At 44.4% G+C, this 18894-nt stretch overlaps 1 protein-coding gene across 4 annotated transcripts in view; it reads left to right on the top strand.

The window, feature by feature from the left end:
• The window catches only part of RUNX1 (RUNX family transcription factor 1), a 263569-nt gene that overhangs the window by 9311 nt on the left and 235364 nt on the right, over positions 1–18894 (top strand). The window contains exons 1-2 of one of the 4 annotated variants that reach the window (XM_014843710.3): positions 8854–9038; positions 9255–9371. In XM_014843710.3, coding sequence (XP_014699196.1) covers positions 9314–9371 — 58 coding nt within the window. In that variant the 5' untranslated portion in view covers positions 8854–9038; positions 9255–9313. Of the gene's footprint in view, positions 1–8853; positions 9130–9254; positions 9372–18894 lie in introns of those variants that run through there. The other 3 variants (XM_014843713.3, XM_014843709.3, XM_070488827.1) reach the window with 3 other exon arrangements.

Raw genomic sequence — 18894 nt, 5'->3', positions numbered from 1 at the left:
TGACTTGAGTGACAGACTCTTCCCTACCGCTTGGCCACTTGGGTTGGGGAGAGGAGTGGAGCAGCCACATCTGAAATTCTTTCTCCTGAGACCCTCCTCTTCAATGCCCACTCTTGACCCTTTATATCTTGACTGAGGATCACTTATCCAAGTGGTTCTTGAACACCTTTTTGGAAGTTCCCGCGTGGTATTGGTCTCACCCCTCAGTCTGATATGGAACATCCATTATATCTTGGGAGCACAGGTGACCACCATAGTACCCCACTAGGATTCAACACCTATGGCTGCTGTGGAGGGTGGCTGTCCATCTCTTTGAAGTCACTTCCTTTTGCCTCAAGTCAGCCCATCTCAAAGTTACCCTCAAAAATCTAGCTGTTTTGTGGAATGCAGCAACAAAGAGTACTCAAATCTTTCTTTCTTTAGATGTAACTTCTCCCCATTCTCTCCCAGTAGACGCTCTATAAATATTTTTCTAATTGAACTGAAACAGAAAAAGCCACATAATCAACTTAGATATATTTGGTCAAACATATACATGTAATAATTAAGTTCACATTAACTTTCTATTCAAGCAAAGGAGGAGCTGCTTGTCTGCATACCAGCAAAGTTGGATGCCACTCTTCTGTTTAGTCTGAGGAGGCGTCATGAAGGAACAGATCTCAAGTGGCTCTTTCTCGTCAAATCCGTTGACCTTTCCATAGTCTTTGTTTTTCTTGTTTCTCTTTTCAGCATCTATCTCCATTTCTCTTCCATTCCTAAAATTTCTTCCTCCCTTGGCTTGCACAATCTTCCTCTATCTTTATCCAACATCTCTTGCCACTCTTCCTCTGGCTCCTGGCTCCTCTCACTTCCCTCTTATATGCATTCTCTATCTTCAGCTTTCTATTTTCTTTCACTGTGAAAATGAACTGATTCTGCCTTATCGCCTCAGGCTGCAGCTCAGCGCTGGTGCTTTCTGCATCTCCACTTCTCCCACAACAAAAACTATTTCCACAATAACACAATGTTACAAACCACTCCAAAACTCTATGGCTTAAAACAACTACCGTTTTTTATTATTCACACTTCATGGGAAGGCTGGGTAGTTCTGTTGGTTGTGGATGAGTTTGGCTGGTTGGTTCTTCTAGGTTAGGTTGGAGCTCACCTGAGTGTCTGATGGTCAGCTGGCTATTGGCTAATCTAGAACGGCCTCAGCTGGGATGATTGGTTCTCTTCCATGTGTCTCGCCTTCCAGTACACCAGCCCAGGCACATTCACACATGCGAGCACTTTTCCAAGCCTCTGCTTCAAGTCTGTTACTTTCCCATTGGTTGAAGCAAATCATAAGGCTGAGCTCAGGGTCAGAGTGGGAAGGGACCACAATTAACAAGGCAAAGGGTGTGACTACAAGGAGGTGCTAAGAACTGAGGCTGTTAGTGCAGTCAACCTGTCACAATGCCATTGCCCCCCACTGCCACTGCCCATATCCTTACTCAAGGTGCTTGTTATCTCAAAGCTGAAGCATTGCAGCCTCTGATTCCCCCGCCACTTATCCTAATAAAGCATCATCCATCCACCCATCCATCCATTAATTAATTCCTTCAAAATATTTCTACATACCAAGCACAGTGATAGATGCTGGAAATACAATAATAACCAAAACATAGGCAAGACTCCTGCTCTCCAGAGTCAACGGATTAACTAAATAATCATAGGTGCCACTGCCAGATCAATTTTCCAAAAGCTCCAATTTCATCCCACCACTTTTCTGGTCCAAAGATTTTGATGGCTCCCCACTGTGTACAAAATAAAAGCAAATGCCTCATCCTGACCCTTGGGGTCCTCCTTTCCTAGGCCCAAGCTTTCTCTTTCTAAGTGAGTCCTTCTCTCATCGCCTTCATCAACTCCTCTTTTCCCACCAGGCTGAGCTTCTCATTAGCTCCCAAGGTGGCTGAGTTTATTGCTGATCTGCCTTTAGCCTCAGGACTCTCCCCCATCGTTACTGCTTTCCCTGCCCTTTTATAGATCCAAAATGTACACAACTAGTGCCAGCAAAATGAAACATATATCTGTAAAGGTCCAGCTTAAGACTCCACTATTCCATGGCTACAGGCTTTTCAGCCACACAGTTTGTTCCAGACTCAGACACCTCCCTCTGCCCAGCTCACAGTCTCTGTTCCGTTTTGTGAGCCAGACCCAGAGACAGGACTAGGATGAGACAAGTGAGGCATGTTGGGTGTAAAATTTAAGGAAACACTCACTCTTAGGGTGGCGCCAGTTCAAGGTCGACACTGATAGTCAGTGCTTCCTTAAATTTTGCATCTGGAAGTCTCGCTCACCTCTCCCCGCTCCCAACCTTGGCCATACCTATCGTTTTGGTGTCTGCTATACATTTCTTATGGGAATGGTTCATAAAACTGTGAGCCTTCTTCTGAGCAGGACCGGGTCTGCCTAGCCAGAGATTAGGAAATAAATACCCAGGGAAGTAACTACAGTTCCAGCGCAAACGGGCTGTTCTTGACATTTGAAAAAGCCTAGGGAGAAGATTAGAAGAGACCAAAAATGTAGGAATCAAGGGGGAATTGAGTAATTCTGCCAAAGATTAAGACAAGTGAATTCATGTTGTGATAACAGAATAATTGAAGGAAAACAACATTGCTATGATGTAGGGCACCCTTGAGAGGCATGCTCACACCGGATGTCGAGATGGATACAAGTCATCAGCCCAACTATGGAGTGGGAGAGACCCAGATGTAGATTCATATGGATGGTGACATGCAAGAAGAGGGCTCTTAGACCTGAGTTTTTGAGTGAGGATAAAACTAAGTGCATGCATACATACATACATAAATGGCTACGGCCATCGCCATGATAGAGGAGTTAAGAGAGAGGAGGCCCACTGATCACAGAAACGTGATTTTAAGAAAGGAGGAATTGACAAGTGAGACCAGTCAAAAGGACCATGATGGATTCCTGTTTAAAGACACAGGCACAGCAGGAATAGGGTGAAGGTCACCTGCAAAATTTGGCAGAGTGCATGTTCCCTGAACATCTTTTCATTGACAATGATATTAATGTAGACATCAGAAACAATATTCTCAAGGAGCTCAGGATTGTTTTTAAGAGTCCCAGGTGACTTGGGTACAATTTCAGGCCTTTCAACATTCATTAGGTTGATTTTCTGAACGCCCCTAACATCTGTTGAACAACCACCCTGAGTCTGAGTCAAATCTTGAGCTCCAGTTCACACCATGGTTCCATGTAGGAGGAAACTAATGTCCTTGAGTCTCCAATTTCACTATAAATTTGAGACTTGTCAATGAGCAATGGTAAAATCTGAAAAAGCAACCTAAGAATAACACTTCCATTATAACCCAAGGCCATCAAAGCTCTAATGTGTCCTGCGTGCAAAAATCATTGCCCCCTAATGATGGAAACCCAGCTGACCACTCTTCCATTTTACCTCCCAGTGATACTTTAGGTCCACTAAAGTGTGGCATTCCTCCAAACTCCCTTGTCCTGAAGAGAATATTGTCTCAGATATAAGTCCTCTGTGGGAAACAGTATCTTCACTTAAATGTGTATATGTATGGATATCTCCAAAGATGTCAAGTCCCAGGGATGATTTTATGAGCCGGGCCATCACAGGCAGCCCCAGAGGCTGAGGGGTCATGTTCTGAAAGTTGGAGTGTAGCTGGTGTGGTATCCAGTGCTGTCTCAGTTTCTTCTCCCTGCTTTGAATAAACTAAAAACTTGAGAAGAAGATGAAATCAGAACCAGAACATGGACATGATCTTCTGTCCCCCTCTCCTCCTGGAAACCCAGCCAGTTTCTGAACTGGCAACAGGATAGGAAGAAAATTTAAAGAGGAGGAAATTAAAACACACACCGCGCAATTTTAAGAGCAATATTCAATTTCTCAGTAGACTTGATGGTTTTTAATTTTGACATTTGAGGTTCTGTAAGAATTTGCAGGCTGCATCGGTAGGGCTAGATGATATTCTTCCAAAAGAACATTTAATTCAAAAATTAAGTGATGAACACTAAGGATTTCTCCAGCATCGACGGCAGAGGATATTTTCAACTCGTTCTTACCCAGACCTCTAATTCAGGGGCCTGATGACATGAGTTTATGATACCTGGCAAGTGCAAGTATTAAAATTCACATGTTGCATGTTTCCATATTGGAACATGGACCACAAGTCTCTTTTTTATTCCATTCAAAACCACTTTGCATAGTCCAAAAATTATGATCCTCAAGTACCCTGGTGTAAAAGGTAGTATTATACTTTGGTTTGTAAAGAGTCAGATGGAAGTTTGTTAATTTGCCTACCACCAGGAAAATGAGTAGCAGTTAAACTAAAAGTCCAAAGTTCCTGAGGCCAGGTGCTTTGATCGGACTGAGGACTCTCGTTATTCGCCACATAAACCGAATTATTAAATCTTACGCTATCTAACCAATGTGAATTCTGGCTTCTCCAACTCAGAGAGTAATTTTAGTTTCCTCATTTCCCTTAGCTTTCACTGCCTGGATCTCAGGCTAAAATTAGACTTAAGGTTGGAGGAGCTGGCTGGAAAGTTCAGGACCAACTCAGAATGTTTTCCATCATTTGACCAAACCTCGAATGCTGAACATTTCTAACATTCAAAGACGGTTTGTTGAGGTTTTCCAGTTTTACCCTCTTGGTTTCAAATGGCACCAGAAGCACAAGAGCCAAAGTTCTGTAAGGAGAAACTATTCCAAACAAGATTCTTGGCCCAAGGCAGACCTAAAAGGATCCAGATACATCGGAAAGAAGCCGCCCCAGTCCTGGGTGCCTGTGTAAATGGGGCCTCTGGACTCGGGGAGGTCTGGCTGTTACAAGTGGCTACTATAGAAGGCTGGGTCCCTTCTTTGGGAGCAAAGCACAGGGCGTGACATCTGCAAGGCCGAGGCTGGAGAACAGAGGCAGGGAATCCATGGGGACCACAGCCCACGGCAGGACTGCTGAGGCCACCTGCAGTGCTGCCACAGGAACACGTGGTGTGTGTCTGGAAGAGCTCACAGGATTAATGTGTTTCCAAACTGCAAACTAGGTGAAAACTGAGAGTCTGATGCCCCTGGAGGAAAAAAGCCTTCTGTTTATATACATGTGGCCACCAGCCTGGTAGATGGAGCGCACAGGAGCCTCCCTCCCTACATTGTGTGTCAAACCTCAAACCGTAAACTTGACCCCACCCCAGCACTTGAGATGAGAGGTCCGAGTGACAATGCAGGGAAGCTCTATCTTGGAGGGCACGAGCCATGCTTCTTGTGGGTCTCTGCTGTCTAGAAACATCCAGGGCTTAAAGAATTATGCCAAGGCATCAAGGTAGAAAAGTTTGACCTTTCAGAAAGCTCTGAGGAAAAAAGGGACCTGAAAGAATGTAGACAATGATCATATCATATTTTTTACCAAATTCCTACATGTGCAAGGCTTCCCTCAGAGCAAGGCTTCTCAAACTTGGATGTGTGTGGGAATCGTCGGGGGATCTCATAAAAACACAGACTGTAATTCGGTAGGTCTGAAGTACAGCCCAAGAATCTGATCCTAACAAGTTCCCACGCTATGTCACTGCTGCTGACCCACAGGCCACCCTTCGAGTAGTGGAGCAGTGTAAAGTCTTATATTTGAAACAACGATCATTAAACAACTTTTCATATCATTACTCAGCGCTCATTGGATGGGTGAGTTTCAATGCCTACCTCTTTTTTTTTTTTTTAATCCTGTTCCCCCACCGAACAATACATCTTCATCTAGGGAAAGTTAAGAAATAAATACTGAAACTCTTGTCTGGCTATAAAGTCAAGTCTTGTGGTGACTTAAATTTGAACTGCATTTTTACCCGGAGGAACAAGGGACTAGTGCATAAGCAACTGTGCCCCACTGTGGACACCATCATGAGGGTCCAGGAAAGAAGATCCAGAACAGATGGGCCTGCAGAGCTCTCCAGTTATTTCAAATCGTTGGATTTGCCAAAGGCAGGTTATATTCATTCCATGATGCTCTGACGTCCATGCCTCCGTTTAAAAATCATTACTGAGGTCATTGTCAGCACGGCATGGAAGTTTCTGGATAACACCTCTGTTGGAACACAAAGCTTTAGAAAAGAATGAAACTGTGTGCTATGGAGAGAGAAGTTAGCAGCATTGTCCTCCTGGGAACCTGCTTTGCAGTAAAAGTGTGCAGAGACAGCGTGTAGACAGTGTTTTCGTGTAATGAAAAAGTCTATACATTAATTACAGGGTTATGCAACTACGCTTCTTTCCGCCTTTGCTGGTATTTTTATAGAGCCATTAAAAATGACACCTGAGCATATTTTCCCCCGATAGTGGCATGTAGAAGCTGTGGCCAATCTGAGTGAGGATCAAAACTGCCATCCAATTACTTGGCAAAGCCACAGTCAGCTGCAACCACTTGGGTACAATTTCCAAGCCAGCAACCCAGGATCTGAGTCACTTGTAGGAAATAGGACAGAGGGTGTGGGTCAATGCACAAACTTAAAGAATCCCAAGCAGTTCTAGCTAAGATAGAACTGAGTATTTCTTCAGTTGGTTCATGGATGACATACGTGTCTTTTTGTCTTGGGCTCCTAAGGAAGTGGTGAGGCCAAGGTCACCAGCGTCCGGCTGAGTCTTTACTTATTGTCATGACTTGGAGGATGCCCAGAAGAGCTCCAACTGTTGCCTCACCGAGCTGTGAAGTTCTGCTGCAGCTGTTGTGGCAGATAACCTGGAGGAAGGCAGCCCAGGGCCAGCGAGCCGGCCTTCACACTCTGCCCCCTGGTGCCTCGTCGACACCCGGCCCCGATGGTTACAGATGATTTCAACACACGGTGAGGCCTCAGCCAACCCCAGCCTTCCTGTCATCTTTAAACTTGACCTGTCCTACCAAGGCCCCACTGGGGAAGATCTGGATTCAGTTCCAGCTAGGCCCACAGAGAAAAGCCAAGAATTAGCTGACACAACCAAACCCTCCTCTCAGGCATTTGGACACCTAAGGCTAAAATCATCTGGGGAGTTTCCCAAATGAAATATCCAAGGGATTTATCCGAATCACCACTTGAATTTCTAAATCGTTAAGTCTGAGCCGGTTGTGAAGTGGCAGCTTCGTGTTACGGTATTCAGCTCGTAGGACCTTCTAGGCAAGAGGACGCGCAGAAGACACAAAAGAATCTGATGGGGGTTGAACCCAGAGTTGACTTTGTCAGGGAGCACAGGAACATAGTGTTCATTATCTTAACAAGGAATTTGCATGGAGAAGCAATTTGAAACACGCATTACAGTTGGATATTAATACACTCCATAAAAGAGATACATACATTATTATTCTCTTAAATATTAATAAGGCATCAACATTGGGCAAGCTATCTTTGCACAAGTCTGGGAGAAAGCCGTCTCTTGAGTTTCAGTTCCTGCTTTAGTCAAAACAGGAGTAAGTAAAAATCAGGTCTATTCCTTTTAAAAGATCTGTGCCATTTGCCCTTAAACACATTATCACTGTGGGTGGGGGTGACATGGAGTGGATGAGGAAAAAACCCAAGGGGTCCTTCTGATAACACAGACTTTCCAGGTGCCTTTGCTGGTTCTTGCAGACCAGCTTGGAACCCAGGGTCGGAGTTTTAGAACCCAGGACACAGTCGCTCTTGAGTGTGTGCATTGAAACAGTCTGCTCGGAGTGCCATGGAGGATGCATGTGGAGCAGAACAAAATAAATAAAGTGATTAATTAGGAAAGGAGAGTTTTTCTTTATCTTGGAATTTCAAAAAGAAGATTATTTTATTTGGCAGCAGGTAAAACCAACAGGCAGGAAAAAGAAATAAATATGTGTGCCCAGAGTGGCTTGCCCACATGCAAAATTATCTTATTTTTAGCACCTCCAAACAGGCATGTCTTCTTCCTGAGATAAAGGACGAGCTATATAATATTCTTTAGTCAGTTCCTTGAGAATGGCTTGCTCTGGAGAAGCATCTGCTCTGGTTCACCTATTTTTTGTAAAGTCTTCTTAATACACTCAAAGTGTGCTTAGAAGAACGCCAGGCAGAGTTTTACCCACAGGTGTGAATTAGCCAATGACTTGAACGGAACTAGAGAAAGGCAGCGAACTTTCATAGGTGAAAACAAAAAAAAATAAATAGTTGTAGGGTGGCCACTGCTTTGGCCCAAAATACAGAACCTCTTTTTTCTTTGTTTTCCTTTAGTTTTGTGATTTGAGTGTGTGTGTGTGTGTGTGTAAGAAACTACTATGGTTTTATCTCTTTACTGAAAAGATGTCCATTTAGGAGGAATAAAACCACATAATTTTGGTTTTATTAAAATGGGCTTTTCATCACAAAGTTAAAATGCTTTCCTTTTTTTCAGGCTTTAAAATCCCATCTACTTGCTAGACCCTTTTAGGGGTCAGACTCTCGCCAAAACATTTCCTTTTATTTTTTTTTCCTGTTATAGTTTCACTTACGCTGTTCTAGTCTTTACCAAGGGCTGACTTCTCCTGAACGGATGCCCAGCATCTTAAATGATGAGATCCACATCCTGTCGGAGCAGCAGCCCGATGCCAGGGTAGAATTTCTATTGAATAAGCAGCAATGTAATCTTTATCAAAATAATCAGTAGTTCCCAAAACCACAAATAACAACAACAGGAGCCGAGTTCTACTAAATCAGCAAAGACCATTGATATAATAAGAGACGGAGGCACTTTTTTTCTACATTCCCTCTCTTGCAAAGTCTACTGGGCTATTTTCTTGCACAGTCTGGGGGAGGGCAGGTGGAGGGAAGGAAGGACATTGCTCAGAAAGTGAAAAAAAAAAAATTGACATCACTTAAGTCACGTGATTGGCAAGAACCAATTAAGATGGGGCTGCGGAAAGGGGAACAGTTAAATTTGTAATTTGGGTTGTGTGAAAACTTCTTTGGGCCTCATAAACAACCACAGAACCACAAGTTGGGTAGCCTGGCAGTGTCAGAAGTCTGAGCCCAGCATAGTGGTCAGCAGGCAGGACGAACCACACTGACTGCAAACCACAGGGTTTCGCAGAGTGGTGAGCATCACGAACCCACAGCCAGGACGCCGCTTTTTTTTTTTTTTTTTTTTTTTAATCTTTAACAATTTGAATATTTGTTTTCGCAAAGGTACATTTTTCACAGGGCTTGGGGAGTCCCAGAGATGTCGAGGGGAAAAAAAAAAAGAGAGATGGAGGGAGCCATGGATGGGAGTAAGGTTAAAACAGTGACATTTCTTGGTTTTGGCTCCTAAGGTAAAAGAAATCATTGAATCCCCCGCCTTCAGCAGAGGGTGCATTTGCAGGAGGAAGCGATGGCTTCAGACAGCATATTTGAGTCATTTCCTTCATACCCACAGTGCTTCATGAGAGGTGAGTACGCTCTGATCTTTTAATATCTACTTTTGCTAAGCTTTGCAGATAATGAAATGGCAGCCTGTTGCAACTCGGTGCGGGGAGCCCCTGCTGATTCCCTGTCTGTTTTGTGGGAGGAATTCAAACTCGGGCATATGATTACAAGGCTATTGGATTACTTATTCATCAGATGGCAGCTCTTCAGAAATGTTTTAATAAATACTTAGTTAAGCTGTTGAAGTGTTCAGTCAGTGCGTGAGAACTTTGTCAAGTGCAAGTAAGTTGGGGCTGTTCCTGATGAAAGTCCTAGAGATTAGAAAGCTTGCACGAAGCTCTCCCGGTTTTATTTTGCTGCCCCTTGCCCGGGATGACTGTGGCTGACTTCTCCTGAACTCAGCATGCTGTGTGGCCCACACTCCAGCCCGCTCCAGGGTTTTGCGGGTGCGTGCACAGCTGGGCAGGCAGGCTGGTGCCAGTCTGGGGTGGAGGCAGACGTAGGCTCACAGATTCGCGTTAGACCAGCCTGGGGACTTCAGGGGTGAAGTGGCAACTCGGCTGTCCCCGAAAGGCAGAAAGCACGGGAGCCAGGCAGATCTGCCTAGGTTAAAAGTACCAGAAAGGGGTGGTGCTGCTTTTCTTCGTGGCCTCAGTGCAGAGAGGCAGCCGGCATCTCTCAAGAGACAAAGAGAGCAGATTGTCATGTCCAGAGGTCTCTCCTGCAAAGAGCAATGAAGAAGTTTCCTAAGTGGGGCGTTGTGGCGGCTGAAGTCATTCGATTGCATGCTTCCTGATAGGAACAGCTAGTGTGGAGAACCTGTCTGCGTTTCTGCAACCAGCCCTTTGAAATGTGCAGAGCCGTAGGGGAGCTGTGAGTGTGTGAGCATGTATGTGTGCCTGTGCTTTTTGTGTATCTCTGGTGGGAAAAGAGGGCTGTGCTTAAACCAACAAAAATAATAACATAAAAATGTCACGAAGGCATTGCAGTGTGTCGGGGCACGCACTTTGACCAACGCCTGCGACGTGTGGCTTGATGGTTTGGCAGAGCTGGGATGCAGTGGGATGGGACTGGGGAATAATTAATTTTCTGGCTACAAACTCGAGCACGCACCCAAATACTATCTGTGACTCATTATTTATTCCTACAGCCAAGTGAGCAGGGGAATGCAGAGGGCTGCCAGCCACTTTGTCACAACAAATGCTTTTGTGAATGCCACAGAGCCTCTGTTTCCGGGTCCCTGAAATTTAAAAACTTGACAAAGATGTGTGTGTGTGTGTGTGTGTGTGTGTTTGTGTGTGTTCGGGGTTGTGGGGGAGGACTTTGGGAGAAGGGGAAGAAAGCAAGTCATTAACCGATTCAAAGCTTCAAATTAAAGGCTTTTCAAGTGCTTCTTTACTGGCAGCTGAGGAAATTTTAGTGAAGTTGAATCATGCGACGTGTGTGTGAGTCACACATCCTCACGGCCTCGGGCTCCTGCGGCAGAAACGCACGCCGGGCCCGCTGGTGAGAAACTGTGAGCTGCTCCCTCGCTGCATTTCCTCTGGGCCGCTAACAAGCAGAGGAAGCAATATTTGCAGAATAACAGAAAAAAAAGATCTTACTGCCTTTACTCCACTTTCAAGACCCACTCCAAACGATTATTGTTTCCTATTCTATCAACTCAGGAAGGCAGATTCAGGAAATTTGAAGGCATTCCTCTGGGTCATAGATTGGATGGTGGTGTGTGGTGCTGGGCTGTTTTCAAAGCCGTCCTTACTGACTGGACAGTTAGAATAGTGAGGGGACCTGGTGACAGGCACAGACAGGAGCCAAGCCCCTAACACAGCCCCACCACTTCCTGTGCCCGATGGACAGACACTGCCCCATCCCAGGTTAGGAACAAGGGGCAGGAGCTCTCGGGAGGGTGGTGTGAAGAGGGCCTGGGGAGCCAAATCAAGAGCCTAAAGGGGTCTTTTCACTCCTTCCTCTTCGTAAAAGGAACTTGGGGCCTTTCATAATCTCTAGCTCAGTAATATAATATTGAGATTTAATTTCAGAGAACCAAAATGAAATCTTGGCAATTTCCCAGCTAATTTCACCAATGTGATCCATCAACGTGAGGGTTTCCATTGTCTGGGTTAGCCATCCACTGAGCTGGAGAGGTGGCAAAATGTCATTGCTTTTGGTACCATTTGGGCTTTGCCTTAAGCACGACACTAGAAGCATCACCTTCCTTTCCAACAAATTGTCTTCTCTCAGAGTTCTTACCCATGTCTCCATAGCTTGGCCATTAGCTGTGCTCAGTGGTGTAGTCCTTTCTCGCTGCCTATAATTTATAGTGGGTGTTCCCTCCCAACTGTAGCGACGAGCTGAAGAGGAAAACAACATCGTGTTTTCTTCCTGGGATGGTGCTTTATCAGTCCATGCAATTCTCACAGAAGGAAACCCATAACTCATTTTTGGCGAGATACCCATGTGGATATTGGGGGAAAGAGAGGTGTGGGACCATGCACACGATTGTCCCCCTCTCTGTGACAGGCGAGCGGGAGTCTGAAAGACTGGCATGCAAAACGAATGTGGTCTACCACAGAGAATGCCAGCCTTTTTCTAGCACACCACACCAAGTTCTCACTTAGTTTGCCTAGGTAAGAAGATAAGATGTGATTGAAATTCCCTGGAATTATCATGCATGGTTCGCCACGTGAAATTCTCGTGGAACCCAAACTTGTGTCCTCTCGCAAGGTGCAATGTGTGGCCCAAAGCGCTGCAGTAGGTGTGGAGAGGAAAAGCGGTGGCACATACGTATTTTTGCAAAATGCCTCAGGTAGCCTTGTTCTTAGAAGTGGCTTAGTGGTCTATGCAAAACCTGAATGCTAATATGCCTCCGAGTTCCTAGAACCACAGGTAAAAATCTCAGCGAGGCTGACTCGCTACTGTCTTCTTAGAGGCGTCTTTCAAAGGGAATTGAAGACTGCAAGGTTGAATGTATGAAGTTTGCGTCTCTGTAAGCACCAATCTGCCACTATTTGCAGAAAAATATTTATGAAGATACTTTTGGCTCTGCTGAAGATTTAAGACCACAGAAAGCCATAGATTAAACCGGGTATCAGACACAGTGTGAAATCCATAGTATTTTTCTAGGGTTGCTGTAACAAAGTACCATAGACTGGGTGGCTCAAACAACAGAAATGTATTGTCTCGCGATTCTGGAGGCGGGAGGTCTCATTGAAAGTCCTGGTGCGGCTTTATTTTGTTGCAGGCTTCAACGTGTCAGGAGGGTTGGTTTCTTCTTTCTGCTGGGCTTATAGATTGCTGTCTTCTCCCTTTGTGCTCACATGGTCCTACTTCTGTGCTAATCTCCTCTTCTTATGAGGACACCAGTCATACTGCCTTAGGGCCCACCCTAATGACCTCATTTAACCTTAGTTACCTCTGTAAGGACCCAAATCTCCAAAAATGGTCACATTCTGAAGTACTAGGAGTTAGGACTGCAGCATATGGATGTCGGGGTGGTGGGGAGCAGTTCAGTCCGTAACAGTGCATCTTAGCAAATCTGACTCCCCCAGCCCCCAAGGAAATGGTCCTTTTCCTACGTGCTTTCCTGGATGTTGAAGAACCAGACCCCAGCGCCCCCTGTGTGAGAAGGAGCTTTGCCTTCTGAAACTGCCGACGCATTTTGAAACTAAGAAAAAAAAAGGTGCTAAAAATCTATCTACTCAGAATCATATCCTTTGCTATTTGGTCCTTTTGCACGCTAAGAAATTTTTGAAAGTGACAAAGCAATTTGGAAATGTTTAAGTTTTAAAAGAGCAAAAAGCAGTCCCCAAAAGAAGCCACCTCCTTGGCTCCACTTCCTTCAGAGGGATTGTCCCTGTAATTTGGAACCATCTCAAGACACACTCTACCAATGGGGGCAGGGGGCAGACGACAGGAGGCCCCAAAGCTGCTCACACACCAAGTGCAGGCACAGTGAGCAGCAGTAGCAGAAGCATCTTCAGAAGCAGCAGCTAATCCAGGATCTAAACAGCAAGGAGGGTTGGAGAGCTTTTGGAAGCAAATTTGTAGCCAGGAGATTCCTCTATTCTCTTGACATAGAGTTGAAATGTGTGCTCAGAAAAGATCTGCCTGTTCACCAAGGCAGCAAGACTAGGTCTAATGCTGGGGCAGGGGAAGGACCCAAGGCCACTGCGCACACAGATACTTTATTAGAAAAACCAGGACCCGGCTGGGAGTCAGTGTAGAAGAGAGAGCCCAGGAGCTGATCAGAGCAACCATTGCTAGAAAAACGCAGCGGCAGGCGGGCTGAACCTGAAACATGCATGGGCAGCACAGTGATGGAAGACTTTTCTTTCTTTTCTGGTTCTCTGGCTTTAGTCAAATAGCATAAAGCACCTTCTCTCTTGAGCCTCAGTTTCCTCGTCTTTAAAACGAAGATGGTAGTAGCACGAATTGTTAAAGGAACTGTGCAGACTCAATTAAACAAGCTGTGAAGTGTGCTTAGTGCACTCATAAAAAATTAGCAGTCAATACTAACCTTGGCCATCGATGTTCAATTATCTAAGATGACACTCCATCAAAAGCTGTCCACTCTAGGAAAGGAGAGGTGGCAATGCCTGGGAGGACACGGGGCAGGCTCCCTGGAGAAAGTGACACTGCACATTGGATGCGGAGGAGCCGAGAGGAGAGGGAAGGGTAATCTGGTGGGGGTATAACCTGGGCAGGAGTTGAGCAACAGAAGCCCCAGTAGGGGGTGGGAGGTGATAAGTAAATCAATCCACTGAATGAATGGCCCTTCCACCATCATGTCACCTTCTTCTACTTAGAAGTACCCATGAAGTGGACAGAAAAAGACCGAGGGCCCTTTATATAATTCAATCTAAGTTTAGCTTTTAAATATCGAGGCTGATGGGGGCGTGTTATAACATAAATCTCGACAGATGTTTCTCCTCCTTGAGAGTCCTGGTGTGGCTTTATTTTCCGGAAGCCCTTCTTAATGAAAAAGCCATTTCGCCCCTTGAACCACGTGAGGGTTCTCTGGGGCTCTGAGAGAGTGCCAATTTCCGTGCTCAGCAGCAACATTTCTGATCACGTACTTTGCCTGTCTTGTTGGGGGTAGGAGCAGAGGCTGGCACAGGAAACTCAAGCAAGTTTTTCAGTTTCTCAGGTAACTTCCTAGTGACCTAGATGAGTCATTAAATGTCTTTGTGTCTCGTTTGAGTTCTGCAAATGGGTCTGATGAGGTTCTAGACGAGCTCGCCTCCTAATTACCAAGTTCCTGTTCAGAATCTTTGAACGCGTCAGAGAGGTACCATAAGACACAGCACAAGTGTTCTTAGTTTAATGACATGAAGCAACTATTTTTTATTATTTTATTTTCTGATAGGAACTGTGTGATCTTACCATTTCATACATGCATGCAAAACATTTTCCCACATTACCTCAAAAATTTTTTCCGACTCCCATTCTTCAGAGAACTCTCCAGAAGCTGCCCTGTTGCGTGAACAGATATTAAAATCTGCAAAATACTTTTCCTGCAAGACCTTGAGCTCCCTTGTCCCTTCTCCTTGGTGCCACCAATCTCCTGCTTTAGTCTTTTTGCTGGGTAAAATAAGCCTCAAGTGATCTGTCTTTCTTAGCCTATTTCCCCCCCAAAAAATGTGATAACTATGATGCTCTAGAGTGGTAGAAAGGGAGCATTTCTTTTAACAGCTTTGCAGACCCTGAACCTAATTGGGGTGCTTTAGGAGAACTACAGAAGCTTCCTGAACACAAAACAGAGTTGAAAATCTCCTGCAACCTTTGACATGCTGGAAAAGGATACTCAGAAACTCCTCTGGATCGCACAAGTGTCCCTTTTGTTCGAGAGACGTGCTCTCCTACTCTCTTAGCTTTCTGACTCTCTCTCTCCCTTCCTCTTCCCCTCTTCTCTCCTGATAACACAGAATGAAACCAAAGAAGGGAAAGAAGGAAGCTAAGATGGAGAAGTAAACCAGGTATCCAAAAGATGATTGAAATGATGCATCTTATTACAGTGACATAGAGAGTGTAAAGCTCTTGCTGGGTTTATCAGTGAGAATTGTGTTTGACTGCACATAAAGGAAAGTCAGACTACAGTGGCTTAAGCAGCTGGGCATTGTTGTGTCCCGTGTGATAGTGTGACAGGAGTAAGCAGCCCAAGGCTGGTGCGTGAAGCCGGGATGCTCCATGTTTTCGTTGAACCGTGCTACACCTGTGGCGAGATGGTCCACACCACAGATCTGTCCAGGCAGGAAGGAGATGGGAGGTCTCAAACTCTTCTCTTTGTGGGGCTTCGTTTTTTCACTCAGGAAAGGAAGCCCTTCTCTGCAAACTTCCCCTTACATATCTCATAGGTCAGAACCATGTGACAAGGCCTCTGGCTGGAAAGTCCTTGGGACAATGGAGTTGTCGCTGTCAAAGAGTGGAGGAAAGCAGAAGAGAAGGTGGTTGGGAATGGACCTCCAGGGAGCCCAGGGCAGCAGCCGCCATGGCAACAGGCCGTGCTTTCCTGATGATAGCTCTCGTCTCATTTGTTTTCCTTGTCAGCAGTGCTTTAAGAATACATGCAGAGTAACTCCAAGTTCTTCCCTCCATCCTTCTTGGAAGTTTCAGATGAATGCTAGGGGGAGGGGGAGGGCGATATCTATTCTTAATTTACTGAAAACAAAATAGGCAGAAGATGGGATGGGGCGGGACAGGGAGCTGGATAAATGGGAGTCAAGGTCACACCTATTTTCAATGTCAAAGCCCAGAATCCCACTTGACTCTGTGACAATGTTAGAAAAGAAAAACAGACAGCCTTGGATCAATGGGGAGTGTCGTTTGCCTAAGAGCCACCACACCTGGCCATGGGATTGACGCGCCTATCAGTGACTTGAAATAGTTTCCTTTTTTCTCTTCCTCACTCTTTTGAATTCTCAAAACCCCATGGCCCAACATTTTTTTTTTAAAGAGAATTCTTTTCTATAGAATTTCTTGAGAGAAACTTCCTTTTAAGTTATTTTCCTTAAATTTCCCTAAAGATGTTTTTATCTTTGACAGAAACATGACAACCAGATAATACCCCTCTATGTAGGAGATAGAACACTTATTCATACCTTGTATTTCTACGAGTTTCAGATTATTTTTGCTTCATAATTACTGGCCCTGTGTACTTCCTGAGGTTGCATGTGGATCTCTCTCCCAGCAAGTCAAAGCCTTGTTTCAAAAAGGAAAATCTTTATTCAGTTTTGCTCTGAACTAGAAATAATACAAATCTTTCATTTTGTTTTGCTACAAAATTGGTGTTCATTGAGAGAATTGTTGACTTCGTGTGACACTGCCCTCCTAGCCCAGAGTCCTTATGTGTCTATTTTTGGATGGACTTCTTGTTAAGCAGTGAGCTCCTCCAGACATTTTAGGGGGCCCCCAATGTACAAGGTCACCAAAAATAGAACTCTCGGTTGGCTAGTTGGGTTTGCTCAACAGCTCTGCCAATTTCAAGACTGATGCTTCTTTGTGTAAACTCACACCCCATGTTCAATTGATTCTAAGTCAAGGCCTCAACTTGTCAAGTCTTGAAACCATGTCCATTGGGAGAGAGAAATTGGTGGCTCTGACATCTTACAAATCTTCTTTAGCTTCTTTGCCAACCATCCAGCTTTTACTCCTAGTCTTTTGGATGCTTTCTGTGAAGACTATGATTCTAAAAAGAACCTTTTCTGATCTCTGATGGTGAATGAAATTATTAGATATGTGCAATAAACAAACCAAATATAGCCTGGGAGCACCACAAAGCAAGATTCGGTCTCCGCTTCTCCTTGAGAGCTATATTGTCCTGATCAGCCCTTAAGTTCTTCTGAAAATGTATAGGATTTCAGATACTGTTTTTCATTATTTGTAAATCCTAAAGAAAGATTTAAAAAATATTGTAGTAGTCAGCTTGCCAGCTGGGGTATGTTTAAAAGAGCCTATAAAGTTCAGTGAGAATGCCATACACACGACTTGGTATTCTGTGGTCACATGCCATCTTTGATCTTTGGGTGAGTTTTTTAAGGGACACTAAACGTACTGTCAGAGCTGCTCTCTCATTGCTCAATGTAGGAGCAATTTCCTTCTGCTCTGCACAGTTTTTTAACTGGTACAGTCTTTGATGTTTATTTTTTATTATAGCCTCAAATGTGCAAAAGAAAATGTAGATTAAATAAAGTAAATTGGTTGGGGTGCCATTTTTTCCAGTAGCAGTGTTAATGCCAACCACAATTTGCTGCTCTTTATTACGCAGCTTCTGTTGGCACTTTGAACTCTGTGCAACCAGCCCCTCGTTCCACACCATCTGCAGGCTGCATCTGTTCAGCCCCAGCTACCTCGCTAACAGTCACAGCTGAAGTTGACATTAACCCACTTTGAAAGTATGTAACTTATAAAATCTGTAACTGCATGTAGATATAAAACCCATGCAGGGGTCTGGAGCAACTCCAAGGAAGGGAAAATAGCTATTTAAGAGAGTTTTCTGTCTCATCTTAGCCCTTTTCAGCACTGACATACATATGTAACATGGCGGGAATGGACAAAAATGAAATTATAGTGAAGGCACTGGCAGGTATGGACAGAAACTCACACTGCTATTTGATTATTATTGAATGCACTGTTTACAAAGATCAGACTGGCTATTACTCCTAAAGTCCTAGAGGAGAGGAACAATGATTAAACAACCTTAACCAAATACTAGGAGTGTGCAGAGTCTGGGGTCATATAAAGAAGTATGAAAGCCAACAATGGAAATTCTGTTCCACGGTCAATCATCCTACATCATTGCTTCATCTTAAAAAGAAAAAAGCAGGGGCTGGCCCTGTGGCCAGGTGGTTGAAGTTCTGTATGCTCTGCTTCGGTGGCCAGGGTTTGTGGGTTAGGATCCTGGGTGCAGACCTATTCCACTCACCAGCCATGTTGTGGAGGCATCTCACATACAAAGTATAGGAAGATTGGTGCAGATGTTTGCTCAGGGCTAATGTTCCTCAAGCAAAAACAAAAAAAAAAGGATCGGCAATGGATGTTAGCTTAGGGCAAATCTTCCTCATCAAAAAAAAAAAAAAGCTATGCTTCCCTCCACAACCACAACATAGGTTGCACTCAAAACAAAACGATAATTGTATTATAGAGGTGGATGAATCTGTTTAAACAACAAATGAACCATGAGACATATGAACTATGAGACATTGTCTTCTGTGAGGGTTTCTAAGTTATACACGTTTGTGTGAGTGTGTGTGTTTCCTATATATAGTTATATATATAAAGTTTTATGTAGTTTCATTTGGCATCTAAAACTACATAATGGGATAACTCTATGTATACAAGTATATATATATTTATTTTTTTTCAGCTGGACTGATCTTAGCCATCTCTCTGCCTTAGGGCACTAGAGACATTCTCTTGGCCAAGATCCCCCAGCTGGTCAGTATCTGAGTCAGAACCAGGACCTGGGCCTCCTCGGCTCCTGTCCCCTAGGGTTTTGCAGATACTGGACTTATGTGGCCAATTCCACTTGGGAGTCTAAATAATCAGCAG

This window comes from Equus asinus, chromosome 18 (assembly GCF_041296235.1).
Source record: "Equus asinus isolate D_3611 breed Donkey chromosome 18, EquAss-T2T_v2, whole genome shotgun sequence".
In the NCBI taxonomy this organism is placed as follows: domain Eukaryota; kingdom Metazoa; phylum Chordata; class Mammalia; order Perissodactyla; family Equidae; genus Equus; species Equus asinus.
The sequence above is the reverse complement of the archived record's forward strand: the minus strand, read 5'-3'. Positions and strand labels throughout refer to the sequence as shown.